Source organism: Glycine max, chromosome 1 (genome assembly GCF_000004515.6).
Source record: "Glycine max cultivar Williams 82 chromosome 1, Glycine_max_v4.0, whole genome shotgun sequence".
NCBI classification, from domain to species: domain Eukaryota; kingdom Viridiplantae; phylum Streptophyta; class Magnoliopsida; order Fabales; family Fabaceae; genus Glycine; species Glycine max.
This window is the reverse complement of record NC_016088.4, coordinates 47,462,592-47,481,018: the sequence shown is the minus strand read 5'-3', so window position 1 is coordinate 47,481,018 and position 18,427 is coordinate 47,462,592. Positions and strand designations below refer to the sequence as shown.

The following is an 18,427-nucleotide window of genomic DNA, read 5'->3' as shown; positions in this document are numbered from 1 at the left end:
TAAGTATTAAAAGATTTTTTCAAAAACCAAATAGCACAGTTTTGTTTTACAAAAGAATTTTCTCAAATTTTCTAAGTTACCAAAGTGATTACTCTCTGGTAATCGATTACCAGTTATCAGTAATCGATTACCAGTGACCAGTTTGGTTTTCAAAATGTTTTCAAATGATTTGTAACGTTCCAAAATGTTTTTCAAATAGTGTAATCGATTACACTATATTAGTAATCGATTACAAGTGAATCTGAACGTTGGAATTCAAATCCAATTGTGAAGAGTCACAACTTTTCATAAAATGAATTGTGTAATCGATTACACCTTTGTGGTAATCGATTACCAGTGAACAGTTTTGAAGAAAAAGTTAAGAGTTATAACTCTTAACATGGTTTTCTCAAAAGTCATTACTTTTCCAATGGTTTCTTTGACCAGACATGAAGAGTCTATAAAAGCATGACTTTGGCACACATTCAATACATATATGATATTCTTCCAAACAATTCTTTTTCACAATCTTTCTCTAACCATTGCCCATTGCTTCTTCTTTGCCAAAAAGCTTTCTAAACTTTGTTTCAAAACTTTATTTTTCTGCAAATGGAAATTTTGCAGAAAATAAAAGTGTGCTATCTTTTCATCCCTTCTCCCTCTTGCCAAAAGATTCAAAGTACTAACCGCCTGAGAATTCTTTTGATTCTCTCTTCCCCCTCTTGACAAAAGATTCAAAGGACTAACCACCTGAGAATTCTTTTGATTCTTCCCTTTCCCTTAAACAAAAGATTTCAAAGGACTAACCGCCTGAGATATCTTTTGTTTCCCCTTACAAAGATTCAAGGGACTAACCACCTAAGAATTCTTTGTCTTAACACATTGGAGTGCACATCTACTTGGGTTGTGATACTGAGAACAAGAGATGGTACATCTCTTGTGGATCAGTTCAAGTGGAGCGTACATCCACTTTGTTGTTCAAAGAGAACAAGGGAGGGTACATCCCTTGTGGATCTTTGCTTGTAATGGATTTTACAAGGTTATTGGAAATCTCTAGAACCGGTGGTTGCTTGGGGACTGAATGTAGGCACGGGTTGTTTCCGAACCAGTATAAATCTTGTGTTTGTCTTCTTCTTCCCTACACTCTTTAATTTCCGTTGTGCACTTTTTATTTCTGCTTTACTTTTGTCTAAGTTATTGTTTCTGTTCTTTACTTTCTCATAACTTAGTAGTAAAGCCTAATTGAATCTAGTAACATTAAGAAGGATAGATTTTTAATTAGTCAAGACACGTTCATAATTAATTCAATCCCCTTCTTAATTATTCTGAGGCCACTTGATCCAACAAAGTGTAATGAGTCGCACAAGTAATATAAAATGGTAAGAACTGAGTATCGATCTCAGGGAACTTGTTTCATTCAGAAAATAAGCGTTCAATGAGTAAACATTTGTATAAAGCAAGTAAATGATTAAAAGGTGGTTTATTTCTGGAGGCCATCTGCATAAAAACGAATCACAAGAATCACAAGAATCATAGGAATCAAGTTAGACAGGTTTTATTTCAAACTAAAATCAGAAAAATAAAATAGAAAAACTGATTGGGTGCTTAGCGAGACTGACTCGCTTAGCGCGCCTTATGAAAATAACAACACACGCTTAGCACGCAGGGCGCGCTTAGCGTGACAACACAAAAACACAGACTCTAGCTAAGTGAGATACAGTCGCTTAGCTGAAACAACACACTGGCTAAGCGAGCATGACTCGCTAAGCCGTATTCTCTAACAGAGAGCTAATTGCGCTTAGCGAGACTGACTCGCTTAGCGCAACACACTATGCAGGCTTAGCGCCATCAGACACTTAGCCCAACTTGACCACTGGAACATAATTGGCTTAACGAGCAGGCTCACTGAGCCCAATTCCAAAACAGAGAAGAAATTGCACTTAGCGAGACCGACTCGCATAACGCATGAACAAAAACTCAGAAGACTAAATTGCCTTGGGCTTAGCGAGACTGACTCGCTTAGTTACCAACAGAATACCAACAGCCTCGTTGACTCTGACCTAAGCAAACTAACTCGCTTAGCGCGGCATGTCAGCTTAGTGAGTTCATATGAACTCAGAAATAAAACTAGAAAATTACACTCTCGCAAAGCCAAAGTGCAGTGGCTTAGTGAGTCCATACAGAAAAGCATAAATTTAAACAAAAACAATGAACACGCTTAGCGGGACAAGGCCGGCTTAGTGAGTTAATCAGAAAACCCATAAATTCATCCAAAATTGATGAACTCGCTTAGCGAGCAGGCTCGCTTAGCGAGAGCATCAAAATTTCCAGAAAAATTGGGGCTTCGAAGCCCCTAACTACAGGCCTTTATTAGGCCTTAAAACCTAAGCAAATCACACTAAATTAACCTACATTATGTGCGAAATGAAACCCCTTAGAACATGTTTTCTAATAACTAAACAAACAATAGTCAAATCAACACAAAATCAAAACTTTAAAAGCACTCAACATGGCTTCTAACCTAAGGTTCAAAAACTAAAATTGAAAACTAAAGTAAGAAGTAAAGTTACTTACTTGGATTGCAGTAAGTATAGTGAGTAGAGAGAAGGCACAAAGAAGCATAAAATATAGGGTGAGCAAAGTGCAGATGACTGCTAATGATGAGTATGAGAGATTTGTAAAGTGTGCACAAAAGAAACTACCTAAGGCAGTAATGTTTATTTTTGGCAGTTTTGACTGTCACGCTTAGGGCGAGTGACTCACTAAGCAAGCACTCAGTGACGTTTGAATTTTCAGATTTTAAATTCACGCACTTAGCGGGACATCTTGCTCAACCCAATTCAAAAATTAGAAAACCTGAGAAGGACTTGGGCTTAGCGTGAAAGGTACGCACTTAGCGAGATCGGCAGCTCTGATTGGTCTGCAACTTTCACTTAGCGGGACATGTGTCGACTTAGCGAATTAATGCTTCCTGATGCAGTAGTGGGGCGCGTTTAGCAAGATGCTCTCGCTTAGCCCAATGCCAAACCCGAGAGGGATTTGGGCTTAGCGGGTATGACCCTCTGGGCCCAATTAGCATGAGGGTCCAGACAAAGACGGAATTGCGCTTAGCACAATGGTGCACTTAGCGGGACTGAGCTGTGCGCTTAGCAAGATGACTCGCTTAGCCCAATTCCAATAAATGCAATTCCATATAGGTTTTTGGGCTTAGCGCATAAGTCTCGCTTAGCAAGGCCCCTTCAGTCAATGGGTAGGGGTTGATGCGCTTAACGCGAGTAGTGGCTCCCTCAATGCATGCATGATAATTCGCCTAGCGCATAGGGCGTACTGAGCGAGTGGATGACTGAAAAATTTTCTATTATTTCCCATGCACAGCTTCAAAGAAGCTTTAACAACCCCATATATCTATGCAAAACATGTTGATGACTTACTCAAGCAATCACAAACAAGTTGATGCTAACTATATGCAATGATGAATGAAAAATAAATAAAAAGAGTTGGGTTGCCTCCCAGGAAGCGCTCGCTTAACATCATTAGCTTGACGTTTATTACCTCATGGGTCTGGAGCAAACTTGGCTCTGGCCATCAGAACCATCTCTTTCTTAAGTTCCTCTACCTTTGAACAAACATTCTGGTCAAGTAAGTGCTTTTCTGCATCAAACAGATCAAACTTGATCTTCTGATCCTCTATGCCCATTTCCAGTTTACCCTTTCCCATATCCACCACACAACCGACAGTTAACATGAAGGGACGACCCAAAATCAAGGGAATTTCAGCGTCCTCTTCAATATCCATCACAACAAAGTCTGCAAGGAAGGTAAACCGCTACACCTTGACTAGAACATCTTCAATCACTCCATATGGCCTTGTAATTGATTTGTCTGCCAGTTGTAGTGTCATTCCAATTGGCATAATGTCCAACTCTCCAATTTTCCTGCACATGGAGAGAGGCATCAAATTTATGTTGGCCCCCAAATCAATGAGAGCTTTACCAACAGACACTGCAGCAATAGAGCAAGGGATTGTGACACTCCTTGGATCCTTGTATTTAGGTGGAAGGATTCTTTGAATCACAACACTACAGTTTCCTTCCACTACAATATTATCACTGTGGATATATTTGCTCTTCTTGGTCAGCATATCCTTTAGAAACTTGGAATAGAGTGGCATTTGTTGTAGGGCTTCTCCAAAGGGAATGGTTATCTCTAATTTCTTGAGGATATCAAGGAAACAAGCCAAATGTCGCTCCTTGTCTTTCTTTGATGGCACCAGAGGGTATGGTGCTTCCTTCCCAGAATATGAAATAGCCTATTTCTTCTTTTCTCTTGCAAGCTAACTCTTTGTCCTCCTTTCTCCCTTTATTTCTCTATTTTTTTTTCTTTTTTTTCTTTTTCTTCATTTATTTCTTTCTTACCATCATTTATTTTGTTCTCCCTCAACTGATCTTCTTCTTTTTCCTTTTCTTCTTCTCCTTCTTCAGTCACTAGCTCTGACTTTTCATTAACCCTCCCTTCATTCTCCACCATGGTTGCCTTCTTGCTCCGGGTCATGATAGCTTTGCACTCTTCTTTTGGATTCTTTTCAGTGTTTGCTCCTAAAGTTCCAGAAGAATTCTCAGCTATCTACTTTGCCAGTTGTCCTACTTGGATTTCAAGGTTTTTAATGGCAGACTCGGTGCTTTTATGATTTGACATTGTGACCTGCATAAATTGCGCCAAAGTCTCCTCCAGCTTGGTTGTTCTTTCATAAAGACTAGGCCATTGGTTCTGAGGCCTGTGAGATGGTCGACCTTGGTCCTTGTTGAACTGATTTCTAGGATGGGACCTCTATTGCCCTTGATTCTGATTGAAATTTGGACCTTGCTGGTAACCTGCAAATCCACCTGCATTAAATCCCGATCTGGGCTGATTTCCCATATAATTCACTTCTTGTGAAGCCTCTTCAAGAGGTATAAAACACCCAGACTCATGAGTTCCTCCACATATGCTACAACCTCCAGCCTGCAAAATAGCTTAATGTGAAGGTTGAGTCACTTGCAATTTGTTAGGCAACTTACTCAGTGTTTCAGTCAATGTCTCCAGTTGTTTAGCTAATAGCTTGTTTTGTGCCAATAAAGCATCTTATGAGGAAAGCTCTAGTAGGCTTCTCTTTGTAGGGATATGAGTTCGATCACGCAAGATGGCATGATCACTTGCAGCCATATTCTCAATAATCTCCATAGCTTCTTTAGGGGTCTTTAATTTGATCCTTCCTCCAGCAGAAGCATCTAATAACTGCTTGGACTGTGGCCTTAACCCATCTATGAAAATATTAAGATGAATTGGTTCGGAGAATCCATGAGTCGGTGTTTTTCGCAGCAAGCTACAGAATCTTTCAAGTGTTTCACTCAAAGATTCATCCAGAAACTGATGAAATGAAGAGATGGCTGCTTTTCCTTCAGCTGTTTTGGACTTGGGAAAATACTTTTTTAAGAATTTCTCAACCACTTCATCCCAAGTCTTCAAGCTATTTCCTTTAAATGAGTGTAACCACCTCTTGGCTTCCCCAGATAATGAAAAAGAGAACAAACTTAGCCTCACTGCGTCTTCAGGCACACCGGCAATCTTCACTGTATTGCAAATCTCAATGTATGTGGCCAAGTGTGCATACGGGTCTTCATTTGGCAAGCCATGAAATAGGTTTCCCTGAATTAACTGTATTAATGAATAAGGATAAGTAATGTTGTGTGCTTGAACTTCCGACCGTGCTATACTTGTGAAGAATTGTGGCACGGTTGAGCTAGAGTAATCCTCGAGAGTAAACCTCTTAGGTTGATCTTCAGCCATGATATTAGCCTCAAATGCACCTACTTCTGATTCTTTTGGCTCTGGAAATATAGAAGATGACTCAAAAGATTGAGCTTACTCCCGACCTGGTTGTGTTGTCCTGTCCTGCAAAATTTTTCTTCTTCTCTCTGCGTTGTTCCTCCTACAAGGGGCTTTTATCTCCAAATCCAATGGAGCTAAATCACCTGCAGAAGGGTTACCTCGCATACAAACACTAACAAGAGCAGAAGTTAACCAAATCACGAGAAGAATAAATTTCAACTAACTATTCACACAAATTAATCAAAGAATAAAGAATAAATGTCTACAACTAAACTATACTTCCCAAATGGAAAGAAGTTCCCCGGCAACGGCACCAAAAACTTGTTCACGGCCAAAAACTTGTTCGTGGTAATAAAGTAATTTGTGATGCTCGTCAGCAAGTGTACTGAGTCGCACAAGTAATATAAAATGGTAAGAATCGAGTATCGATCTCGGGGAACTTGTTTCATTCAGAAAATAAGCGCTCAATGAGTAAACATTTGTATAAAGCAAGTAAATAATTAAAAAGTGGTTTTTATCTATAACTCTAATTAACTACAAGCTAACGTATATGAGAATGAGAGATGAAATAGATGATTAAAAACATTGGGTCATTCTACTGAAACTATTTGATGTTACTCGGGATTTTTCTCTATTTAACGTTGTTCTAGTGTTCTATGCCAAAAACAACTACCCCAAACCATGATTCCTCAAGCAAATGGCCTAACTCTATTTAAACCTCATTCTAGATCCCTCGTCGAACTTAGCCTAAACGAGTTGCATTAAGATTACAGCATAAAATAAACTAAATCCCTGCACTCTGTGTCAAGACATACAGTTCTTTAGCCTGCTCTATCAAGTTCTAAGGATTTAAAACACTTTCCAATGCTAAAAATCCTAACTTTACACATAAATGGATGATCAAGCCACAAGCATGCAAGAAATAAGCACAAATAGAAGTAATGAACACATAAAAACAACTTTAAATAGATAGTAAGAAATGTTACATCAAATGTTCAGCAGAAAACCCTAACAAGAAGTTTAGCCTTCCATTGTAAGATAGTAACTTTCAGCACCAATAAGGGATTTTTGGAAGAGAAACAGAGTTTACAAATGGTGAGGATGTCTCCTCCACCTTTAGAAACCTAAAATCACTCCGAAAAACCTAAAACTATCTTGAAGCTGAGGCTTTGTCGTTCTGGCTTCTCCTCTGCTTCTTGACTCCCAGCCTCCCATTTTTTGCCAAACTTCATTGTTTAAAAAGGCTCTTGAATGTTTCAAATTCTGAAGGCTCGCTTAGCGCGAGCTGGGCGCGCTAAGCGAGAGAAGGGACAAACTCCAAGCTGGGTGAGTTGGTGGCACACTGAGCGCGGAACCTTTTGACTAATCCTCTTCTAGGGTTTCCCAACGCGCTAAGCGGGCTAAGTTCCTCGCTAAGCGGGCTATGTGCCTCGCTTAGCGGATGTCACTTGCTAAGCGCATAAGGCTCGCTTAGCGAGATACCAGCAGCTAGTCTTGTCTTCAAATGGCCTGAAACTGAAGTTGATTCACTATTAGTTCACAAAATTGGGAATATCTACTAAGAAAAATCAACTAAACACAAAAATATGTACAAATCCTATAAAAAGAACCATAAATTAAGGGAAAGATGCAAATTTAATGAAACTATTCAATACAAAAGTTAGTCGTAAACAACGACTAACAATGCTCTAGTCTATTCCTTCTTTTTGAATGGATGTGTTCAAATATACTCCAATTTCTTTCACAACTCGAAGCACTACAAGTTTAGCTTAAAACATGAATAACCAATTTTTGCAATTATGGAGCACTACATCCATAACAATCCCACCATTGATCTAGAATAAAACATATAAAGAAATAAATCAAATGTAATGAATATATTATAACTCATTAAAATATATCACAAATCAATAATATTATTAGAGTATCAAACACTAAATTTTACCTAGCATGAATGTGTTCTGTTCACATATTGCAGCTCATCTTGCAAAATCTCCTTCAAAATTTTTATATATTCTCATGCCTTCATTTAATTTGTCTTGCTACTCAAGATCTCCATGTGTGTACCTATCAATGACTTCCAAAATGCTAGATTGTGTGTTCCTATACTTCTCAAATTCTTCAGCATTGAATCTACAAGCTGGATTTAACCAATAACCAACAACATGTAGATCTTTGCAAAGTTGTGAATCCCAACGCCTATCAAGGACCTCCAAATAGGGCTCCACTTTCCTTTTATATCTATGAAACCTCCTAACCATCTCCTCTCTGTCCTTATAATAGCCTGGTAAAGAAAACCCATGGTAGGTTTATCTTCATTGTCAATAATACGTAACACACAAACTAATGGTTTTGTAAGCTTCACAATATGAGCACATTGTTTCCAAAAACTAGAGTCCAAGATTTGCTCCACAAATTTTTTAGCCTTAGAGTCTTTGGCATAAGTTGAGCCTATCCAATCCCTAGATGTCACCATGGCCCTTAATGCATCCTTTTGGACCAATATGCTTTGCAAGGCAATGAAATTAGTTACAAACCGAGTTGGAGCTGGACGGAGTATATCTCTTCCACATGTATGTTGTCTCATCAAGAATAATGCATAACAATGGTTATATATGTACTTAGTAATTTTTTAGGCATGTGAAACAATCTCACTTCCTCAAATTTCCCAAAGTCTTGAAACATCAAATCAATTCAGTGAGAAGCACAAGGAGACCAATATTTTTTAGGAAACTCTTTTTCTAATAACCTATCAGTGGCAACATAATTTGCAGCATTATCGGTCACAATATGAACAACATTTTCTGCTCCAACATATAACACCATCTCCTTGAAAAGCTTAAACAACATTTCAGCAATTTTAGATGCATAAGAAACATCAACAGACCTTAAGAAAATAGTGCCTTTAGGAAAATAAACAAGAAAATTAATGAGAGTTCTTCTAGAGCGGTCAGTCCACCCATTAGCCATCAAAGTACATCTAGTTTCCTTCCAAACTTCTTTGTAACTTTCAACAAGCTTTCTCACTTCATCAACCCACATATTTAACAAAGGACCACGAATTCTATAAAAATTTGTGGCCTTATACCCTGGACTCATGCTACTAATAGCATCAATCATAGGTTGATAATATGCCAAGTTAATTGCATTAAATGACACTAAAGCATCTATCATCCATTTTGCAATGGCTTTGTCACACTTTTCTATAATTTGCTTATTGTGCAAGACACTCTTCAAGCTAGGTTGAGCTTCAGGAATTGTTCTAGGCATGAAATAATCATCTACATAAGGAGTGTTCTTCCCCTTTTGAGACTTGGAAGAAATTGGTTTTGGAGTTCCTCTTAATTCCTCAATTATTCTCACAGGATTTTCATCCATTTCAAATGTATTACTTTCATTAGATTGTTCCTGCTGCACTTTTCTTTTCTTGCTTTTTTCAATCTGTTCAAGTAGTTGCTTCATTTCATGTTGGACATTAGCAAGAACCTTCTTGCAAGCCTCTACTTGGCCTTTTTTTCTAGCCAAGTGAGCCTTAAACCTGTTAATACCACCTCCCTTAATTTTTTTATCACAATAATACACATCATTTTCACTTTTGTATCACCCTCATCAATTTGTTTACAATGCCTCCAAGCTGGATCATTTTTTCCTCTAACATTCTAAGAAGTATTTGGAGTGGATGCTTCTTGAGATGGTGGGACTTCAATAGATGACATGTTCAAGTCTAATTGCAAACATTAACTTCATTAGTTAGTGATCATATCATCATACATGATATTCAAAGAAAAAACTAACTTGATTTTTAATAGAGAATACAAATATTTATGTTTAATAGAGTGAAAAAGCATAATTATATAACAAATATGAAAACAGTGCAAATTACACTTAAAAAATCAGGAATGAAAAAATCCAACTACCACTAACAAGAAAAGGGAAGATAAAAATTTTAAATAGCTTAAGTGTACTAAGTTGTTAAAGATTAATAAAACAATTAAGAAATTTCTGATTTTCTGCATAAAGGTATATTATATAATGCCTAAGAAATTGCTAATTTTCTGCATAAAGGTAAATTATATAATTTCATGCAGAATTTTGCATGAAAGGTGATAGGAAACTTAGTGATAGAATAAGAAGCCAAGCATAAAGAACTCCAACAGTGAAGATTATTTTCAAAACCAATTGAATATTTTAAAAAAATACAAGTAATACAACATGTTCAGTTTTCTTGTCTTCACCTCATGACTGGATAGCATTGAAACTTTCCAAAAAAATAACAACGGTGCCTTAAATACCTTAGTTAGACGAAGATATTAAGGCCCTGCACAAAAATCATATTTGGATGTAGTTGACTTGCCCAAAGGAAAAAAGATTGTATATGCAAATAGAAGTTTGTAGTCAAGTATATACATATACACCAATGGCCAAGCTTAATCTTGTTTCTTTGTCAAAAATGCCTTAGTTGACTTGCCCAAAGGAAAAAAGATTGTATATGCAAATAGAAGTTTGTAGTCAAGTATATACATATACACCAATGGCCAAGCTTAATCTTGTTTCTCTGTCAAAAATGCATTCTTGAATATAGATACAAAAGTGTAATGGAATCTCCTTCTAGCTTCGATCAGAGGCATTAGTATTGTTACAAGGAGTGGGAACTGAAAAATCCTTGCATGGATCAATCAATCGCCTAGAAAATGGTTTGATAATTGTACTCGATCTATGAAGAAACAAGGATACTTTCAAGGGCAGATTGATCTCATTTTATTTCTTATTCCATGATATCCTTGACAAAGTAGGAAACTAAGATATTCATGAATTAATAATAACACAAAAAAACACATGTGTTGAACCAAAGAAAAATAAATATAATATCACTTTAAGTAGAACCTATCAAGTTATTCTTAAAAGTGCTAACCATTTAAAGTGTTAACCCTCTAGATCATTGGCAATAAAACAGTGTAATTTTGTAAATAAGATAAGAGAATCAAACAAGAAATTGATAACAATTTTGATTGAGTGACACATCATATTTTAGTATATTAACTGTTAGTATCAAAATTAAAATCTAAGCCATGCCACCTCCTGAAATAATGAAAAATCATAAGGAGCAATGATGCGGCTCTAGCGGGTACATATTCTCCTCCCTGTGTTATATAGTGTGTTTTTGTTTCATTTTTCTCAATAGCAGTTAAAAAAAAATTTAACATTAAAAGGAAAATTGAAAACCAGGAACTTCTCCAATAACAAAAACTGAAAACTAAAGTTTAATTTGGGTATATGCTCGAAATTAAATAATGGTATAAGTTTAATTATGTCAAGACTCAAGATGAATCATTTGGAACTTAAAAAGAAAAGTGATAACAGTGGTCAAAATTTCCCCAAAACCTTTCTCTTTGATCTGAAAAAACTAGGTTGTTTGAGATCATCTTGAATTTATAGCAAATGTTCTAGAAAAATATAAACTAGACTGAGTTTTGACAGCCTGAAATAACTTACTGACAATAATTAGTTATCAGGTAATTTTTTATGTAAATTTATGGAATTTATTAGATAAGAAAATCCAATATTTCTTTAAAAAGAAATTATTATAACTTGGGTGACCTCATCATTTTCTAAGTTTTATCGCTCATCAAGCATGGCTTACAAGGAAAACAAAAGTTTAAAATAATTCCAATTTGAGTTCAATATTTTCTCTAATAAGAAGTCCACTATAATAAAAAAATTTACATGTTCATGATAAATTTGAGCCACAAGAACATCTAAACATCACCCTAGCACTACAAATTCACATGATTTAAAAGTACTATTATACTATATGGTCATTGTCTAGAACACAAATAGAAACATAACAATTAGCTTAAACTGGTAATGAGAACCCAAGTATGCCAAGATAATAACAATTCTTATGATTGACAAGAGATGGGGCAAAGTCTAGTGCTTTAGCATAAATAAGTAAAATAATTCAAAGATAATAATAATAACAAGAGATTATCCTAGATTCAATAACACGAGCAATAATGATGGGGCAAAGGTGGCTTTGAATCCTAAATTCTGACCAGCTCCCAAAACTTTTAACATGAGATTGAATAATAATAATAATAATTACTAAAAGCAAAGGTAACACGAAACATTCACAAGTCAAAACGACACCGACCCTTTTGAATTTCTTAAAACAAAAAGAAAACAAACAAATTGGAAGGCAAATAAAATAAACAAAGGAAAGAGGATAAAGAAGAAGAAGAAACATACTTTACCTAAAAAAATGATCTCTAACCACGGGAAAAAAGAAATGAGATACGGATTCTCGTTTGGCACTAGTCAAAAGAGGAATACCAGAGAATGAAGAGAAGGGTCGAGAACGACTGAAGGTTTTTAGGTTTTTTCAAAACGACGTTGTTTTGTAACTTTTTACGCAAAAAATTGGGTTTTAAAAATCAATTGGGTTGTCGAGTTTGCACAAAATCGGCTAGGTTTGGCTGGGTCACACCGGGTTAGATGCATGGCTGGTCTAATACCCAAATCAGATCAATTTTGCCACCGGACCCTGGTTAGATCAGTCTGATCAGCCAGGTCGGACCAGTTTTTTGAACTATGGGTTGGAGGTGTCTAAGAGGTGTCATGCCAACTTTGCCGGTGGGAGATGATTGAAAGGTGTTAGGCCATCCTTGTTGGTGGAGATGGTTAAATAGTTCTCCTGGCCCAATTGTAGTTACATCAAATTGGTCGAGAGGTTCTCCTTGCCGAATTGGTCGAACTGCATTCTACTCCAAACAAGCTAAGAGGTTCTTCTTGCCAAACTAGTTGAACTTTTCTCTAACTAGATAGGCCGAGTGGTTTTCCATGTCGAATTGGTTGAATATCACTCACAAAATTGGTTGGGCACAATATGATCAAGGTCAATTGTAAGATACTCGAGGCCATATTAGCACATCTATTTGTTTTGTTGGCAAAAAAGAAGTCTTAATCATCATATACTTTATTCTCTTACAACTTACTTTCACCCCTTTTTTTCTCTGTCTCTCGCTACATTTTTTCATCATATCACATATCACATTTATCATTTTTCTCTCTACCTTTTCTTTCTTCTCTCTATATTCTCTCTCTTCCACCCTAATGCACCCCAAATTGGGGTGGACCTTTATCATTTTTTGGCAGAAAATTGACGAGAAACTTTTATTCAAATTTTGGGAAATTATTTATAGTTCTAGATTGAAGCTTGACTATTAATTAGCATAGTTAAGACCAATAGATTTATTGAGTGTGCTCATGAAAGATTTAGACACAATTGGATCATATAATGTCAACCAAGTGGATGGAGAGACATGTAGAGAAAAAAAATGAGAGAAAATGATAAATATGATATGTGATATGATGAAAAAGGTAGAGAGGGATAGGAAAAATATGAAATAAAAGTGAATTGAAAGAGAATGAAAACACACGAAAAGATCACAAGATGCTTTTGTGAATCAATTGCTCTATTGCCTAACCATTTTTTATACAGATCTAGAGAGCCTAAACCCTTTTGGAAGAGGGATGATCAATCAAAATAGGTAAATAGTATCATAATTTGTCATGTATAATAAGTTAGTAAATTTTTACACTAATAATTATATTAAAACTTATACACATAATAATTTTTTATTGGTTGGGAGAGTATTTTTTTTTACACTTACATTGCATAATAATTAAAATAAAAGGTGTCTTGTTTGCTATTTGTTTTGTTGTACATATATAATTTCAACGAATGTGTGGTTAGCGTGTGGGAAAAAGAACTAGAATTTTCTTGCTGTCGCTTTAGACTTTAGAGTTTAGACTAACATTTGCCAATTATTCTTTCATAATTCAAATTTTCTTATTGAAGAGATTCAACCATTTATTTTAGTAATTCAGTTGGATTAATTTTGCTATCTCAAAATAAGGTTATTTTGTTCCCTCTTTGTTTTGTGAAATTTGCAATTTATGTGGTCAAAATAATGTACAATTTTGCTATGACTTCACAGTCACTACTAGAAAAAAAGTCTTCTACGACAGTTGTAACGTACATTCAAAGACGGTTCAAAATCATCTTTAAAGCTAATATCGTTGAAAGTCCTGACTTTTGTCAACGGTTTCATAAAAAATCATCTTAGAAAAGGATATCCTTCTAAGACAGTTGTTAGCTAAAAACCGTCTTAGAAAGTATACTTTCTAAGACGGTTTTTAAAAGAACCGTCTTAGAATCATTTTTATAAAAAAAATAAAAAAAATTAGTGAGAATTCTAAGATAGTTATCTGAAAAAATGTCTTAGAATGTCTTTTTTAAAAAAGAAAAAAAAAGTTAAAAAATTTGAAGATTCTAAGATGATTTTTGAAAAAAAATTCTAAGAACTATATTAGAATGTAATTTAAAAAAAATTAAAATAATAAAAATATTATCGTTAAAAAGTTGAACATCTTACACCACAAGGACCTGATTAGAAATAAATTACAAATTTCACCTATAGTGGTTCAAAATACATGCAACATCATGTATAATTGTTGTTCCTTTAATGAAAACTGATTTTAAAAAAGAGAAATTATATTTGTACAAAAGATTTGTGCATAAGAAGAAAAAATTATATAACAATATTCTCTTACAACATTTTTAAAGAATCTCTTAAACCCAAGGGTCCATTTCATTTGACTGCTCAAGAACAACCAAGCACACAAAAACTCACATACAAAGGTTGAAAACCCAAGAGAAAAAATAACACTTTTTCCAACTCTTCTTTTGAAATTCTGCATAGTTAATACTTTCCTTTCCTAATGATATGTTATTAATTAAGGATAATGCTTACTTAGAGTCTAAACTAAATATGAAGACAAAAAGGGTGTGTCATATAGCATCAGGTAAAGACCTACCTTCCAAGAATGACTTGAATAGCATAAGTGATCTTTTAGGTTGTGAGAAAGGGGCTTCATGGGAGGCACCTCTAACGGTAGCAAATGAGAGGATATTACCATATCCTTGAGTCCATCCACCAACCTAAGTTTCATTAAGTGGGATTAGTTTCTAATGTATAATACATAATTTGGATTATGTTAAAAAAAATGGTGCTACTTCCAAAGAAATTGCTTTCTACTATTGTTGTGAATGCAAACATAATATGGTTTAGAGAAAAAAAAAATCTACACAATAACTAATAATGGACAAAAAAATATAGTCACTAATCAGTCCAATGAAGGCTTCGGGCCTCTTATAAACCAAATATTTCTACAATGGTTTCTTACTAATTCAAATTTGTAAGATTTTAATCAAGCGTCATTTGACTCAGATTCTTTATTTTCTCTTCTTTTTAAAAGAACTCATGTAAATCATAACTTTAAAGATATTTAAAAAATAGGAGTAGCCTTTTTTAATTAAAAATATGCTAAAAAAAGCATAGCTCCATAGAAACTATTTGGATATTAAGGAGAAAAGAAACCAAAAAAAAAAAAGAACGATGCCAAAAGCCTGTTCACACATCTCTCCCCCACTAGAAAAGACAAAACTCTACAGAAAAGCCAAAAACCAGCTGCATCCAACCAATACCAGTTATTAATCACATTAAATTCTTGTTTCAATTTACTCCTCCATTGAACCACCATCAATGCCCTATCAGTTCACACTCACAAAGTCAAGCTTCCTTACATAATCCAATGGTTACAAAAGACAAATGAAACGAAATTGCTCATTCAATGTCACTCATCTCAAAGCGCATAACCTCACTCCAACTCCACACACCCACCTCCTAAATTCTAAAACCACACTTCCAAGTTCAAATATTCAACCTTCAAGGATCAACAACAGCACCAGCAACAACACCAGAAATTCAAAACACAAAACTATTAAACCCTTTTAAAAAAAATAAAAACCATAATTTCCCCAACTCACAAGAACAAATCCAGCACATAGCCATTTAACACATCAAACATTAAAAGCTATATTCAAGAACAACAAGAAAAAAAAAACAAAAGAAAAAAGGGGTAAGAACATTACATTACTTCTTTTCCATGCTTCATAAACGCGCTTCGGTGCCATTAAGAAGAAAAAGAAGCTCTGCTACAACAACTCCTTCTTATAACAACTCTTTGCAAGCCTAAAACATGCAAGTTCGTCTTCTCATCTCACCAACACATTCAACTACTCCTGAACGAGCCCACCACTGAACGGACTTCGATTCAATGATTGAAGAGTCAAAATCTGAGGCTTCCACCACTATTCGAAGGGTCTCGCGCATGAAGCGAGAAGAAAAAAGGGTATATGGTTGTGTGATTTGAAAGACAACAATTTTTAGGTTCGGAAATTGCATGTTTTGTTTTTTGGGGGGAAAATAAAAATAAGGGAATAATAATAAAAAAATGAGAAAAAAACACGCATCAAAACAACAATGTTGAAGAAGGAAGAAAGAGACACGGGTGTGTGTGTGTTGAGTTATGTGAACAGAAGAAACCCCTTCTTCGCCAGTGAATGTGAAATATAAAAAATTCACCACTTGAAAGGAGGAGGCATTACCCATTTTCATGACTTTAATATTTTTTACCATCTTTTATATCAAACTCTTGCGAGAATACAGTCTATGATTCAGTCTCTATCATCGGTGACAGTGGCAGCGTTGTCAATGAGAAGATGGTTGTTGATGGTGGAATGAGGGACACTTGACCTAGCTAAAGCTGCAAGTGTCTAGTGGTGTTGGTAGAATATAAAACGCGTTGGGACCTTCTACATCTAGAAGGTTCTAGAAGCAAGAAATTGCAGAAGAAGTAGTAACAGTAGTAGAAGATGGTTGTTGGGGGGTGGAATGAGGGACACTTGACCTAGCTAAAGCTATAAGTGTCTAGTGATGTTGGTAGAATATAAAACGCACCCTTCATCTTTGTACTCTTATTGGCTTTGACAATCATTCTAAGACGGTTTTCTTGAAACCGTCGTAGAACGATAGTTTCTAAGATGATTTTTTGAAAACCATCTTTATTGAATAATCTTATATTTATAAAACTGTCACCGCATGATATTCTAAGACGGTTATGTATAACTGTCTTAAAATGTGCGTCATAGAAAACAATTCTTTTAGTAGTGGATAGGTGTCAATTATTTATCATTATATTTGACTAATTAGCCTAAAGCCCGAAACAAATCACCTTTGGGGACAGACGCACCTAACTCTGCCTCAGAAGTACTTTATTAATTTGTCTAAAAAATAATTTTTTAGAATAGTTAAAAAATTTCAATTTTAAAAGACGGGTGTAAATCAATTATTCATTACCAATGTTGACTATTTTTAGTAGTTCTTGACTAGTATTTTTCCTATTAATTTTTTTAATTATGTTCATACAGATTACCTAACTAAGTCATTTTTTTTAACTAGCTGATTCAGCTTTTGATTTTTCCATTTTTGATAACCATAATCGATATCAATTGATGATAATAATAGTAGTAACATGACAAGCTGGATGTTATGTTTTACAATATTGATCATGACGACAAAATAATTAATCTATTCAAATTATACCTTTAATTTCTAATTTAACATGGGCGGCTGAATATATATGAGATATGTCAGTAGGGTTGGTCAAAATCTTAGTGTAGCATATATATGGAATGATATACTTATATAAGGTGCAACTCACATTTTTTTGCCAAGACAAATCACACATTTGTTTAAAGAAGTATGCAAGTAATACGTTTAATAGCTTTGTTATTCTCAGTAATTTTGTTAAGCTTTTAAATATTTTTTATGATTTAAATTTTTAATAGAATTTTATTTTTAAAACTTTTTTCAAATAAGTCTTTACTCGTTAATACCTACTAATAATACTCAAAAACTTTTTCATAATATAAAATAATAACCCAAATAATATTATAAGAATTAATTATTTGGCAATAACACAGTTAAATACAGTCTTAATTATACTCTGATTAAGTTTCTAATATATGTACGTAACTCAAAAAGTTACCTATTAAGGATTAAGGAGTAAGAACTATATTGTAAGGGAAAAAGAAAAGGAGCGAGTAAGAACTATTTGAAATAGTTTATTAAAATTTAATTAAATTGTATAGATTTGCGTAATAAGACAACTAATATATATCACGCTTATAAAAAGTTTCAATGATGTCATATTTTAGTTATCTAGTTAATGTCGTGTTGCAAATTGCTATCCCTTTATGTACGGAGATGTACACTCCATGCTGAGTACTCAACCAAATGCAATTGGCCTTATGTGGAGGTTGACAAAATTCACAGACAAGTAACAAGTTCTATGACAGCAAAGTAATGGAAAGACCATGTGATCGACATCTGCGACTGATAAATGAGCATTATTAGGGAGGATATAATAGTAAATTATTGAATATTAGTTTGTATGAAAAGTATAAGCATATATAGCATTATATTTATAAATAAGTAGTTGGTTCAAATAAAATAAAATTTCATTCTCTAGAATAGAATTTTGTGTTCAAATTTTATAAACGAAAAAAAATAACATAAAAATGATTAGTTAGTTTTTTTAATAAAAATTAATCATTAAGAAAACTGATAAATTTTTAAAAAATAATATAATTATCAATATATATATATATATTACC

General features: G+C 34.6%; 1 protein-coding gene across 1 annotated transcript; it reads right to left on the bottom strand.

Annotated features, from left to right (window-relative positions):
• Positions 1 to 3,805: 3,805 nt before the first annotated feature.
• LOC102669939 (uncharacterized) lies at positions 3,806 to 5,805 on the bottom strand. Its single transcript, XM_006574176.1, has 5 exons — positions 5,444 to 5,805; positions 5,176 to 5,341; positions 4,851 to 4,980; positions 4,395 to 4,574; positions 3,806 to 4,263 (listed from the first exon to the last, which is right to left on the bottom strand). The coding sequence occupies exons 1-5, from the start codon at positions 5,803 to 5,805 to the stop codon at positions 3,806 to 3,808; spliced, it is 1,296 nt and encodes a 431-aa protein (XP_006574239.1).
• Between the last annotated feature and the right edge of the window lie 12,622 nt (positions 5,806 to 18,427).

Coding starts and splice junctions, on each gene's coding strand:
- LOC102669939 (XM_006574176.1), bottom strand. CDS start 5,805: ATGGCTGAAGATCAACCTAAGAGGTTTACTCTCGAGGATTACTCTAGC. Junction 5,342..5,443: donor GTTGAGAAATTCTTAAAAAA/GTATTTTCCCAA, acceptor AAGATTCTGTAG/CTTGCTGCGAAAAACACCGA. Junction 4,575..4,850: donor TAATGCAGGTGGATTTGCAG/GTTACCAGCAAG, acceptor CTGGAACTTTAG/GAGCAAACACTGAAAAGAAT.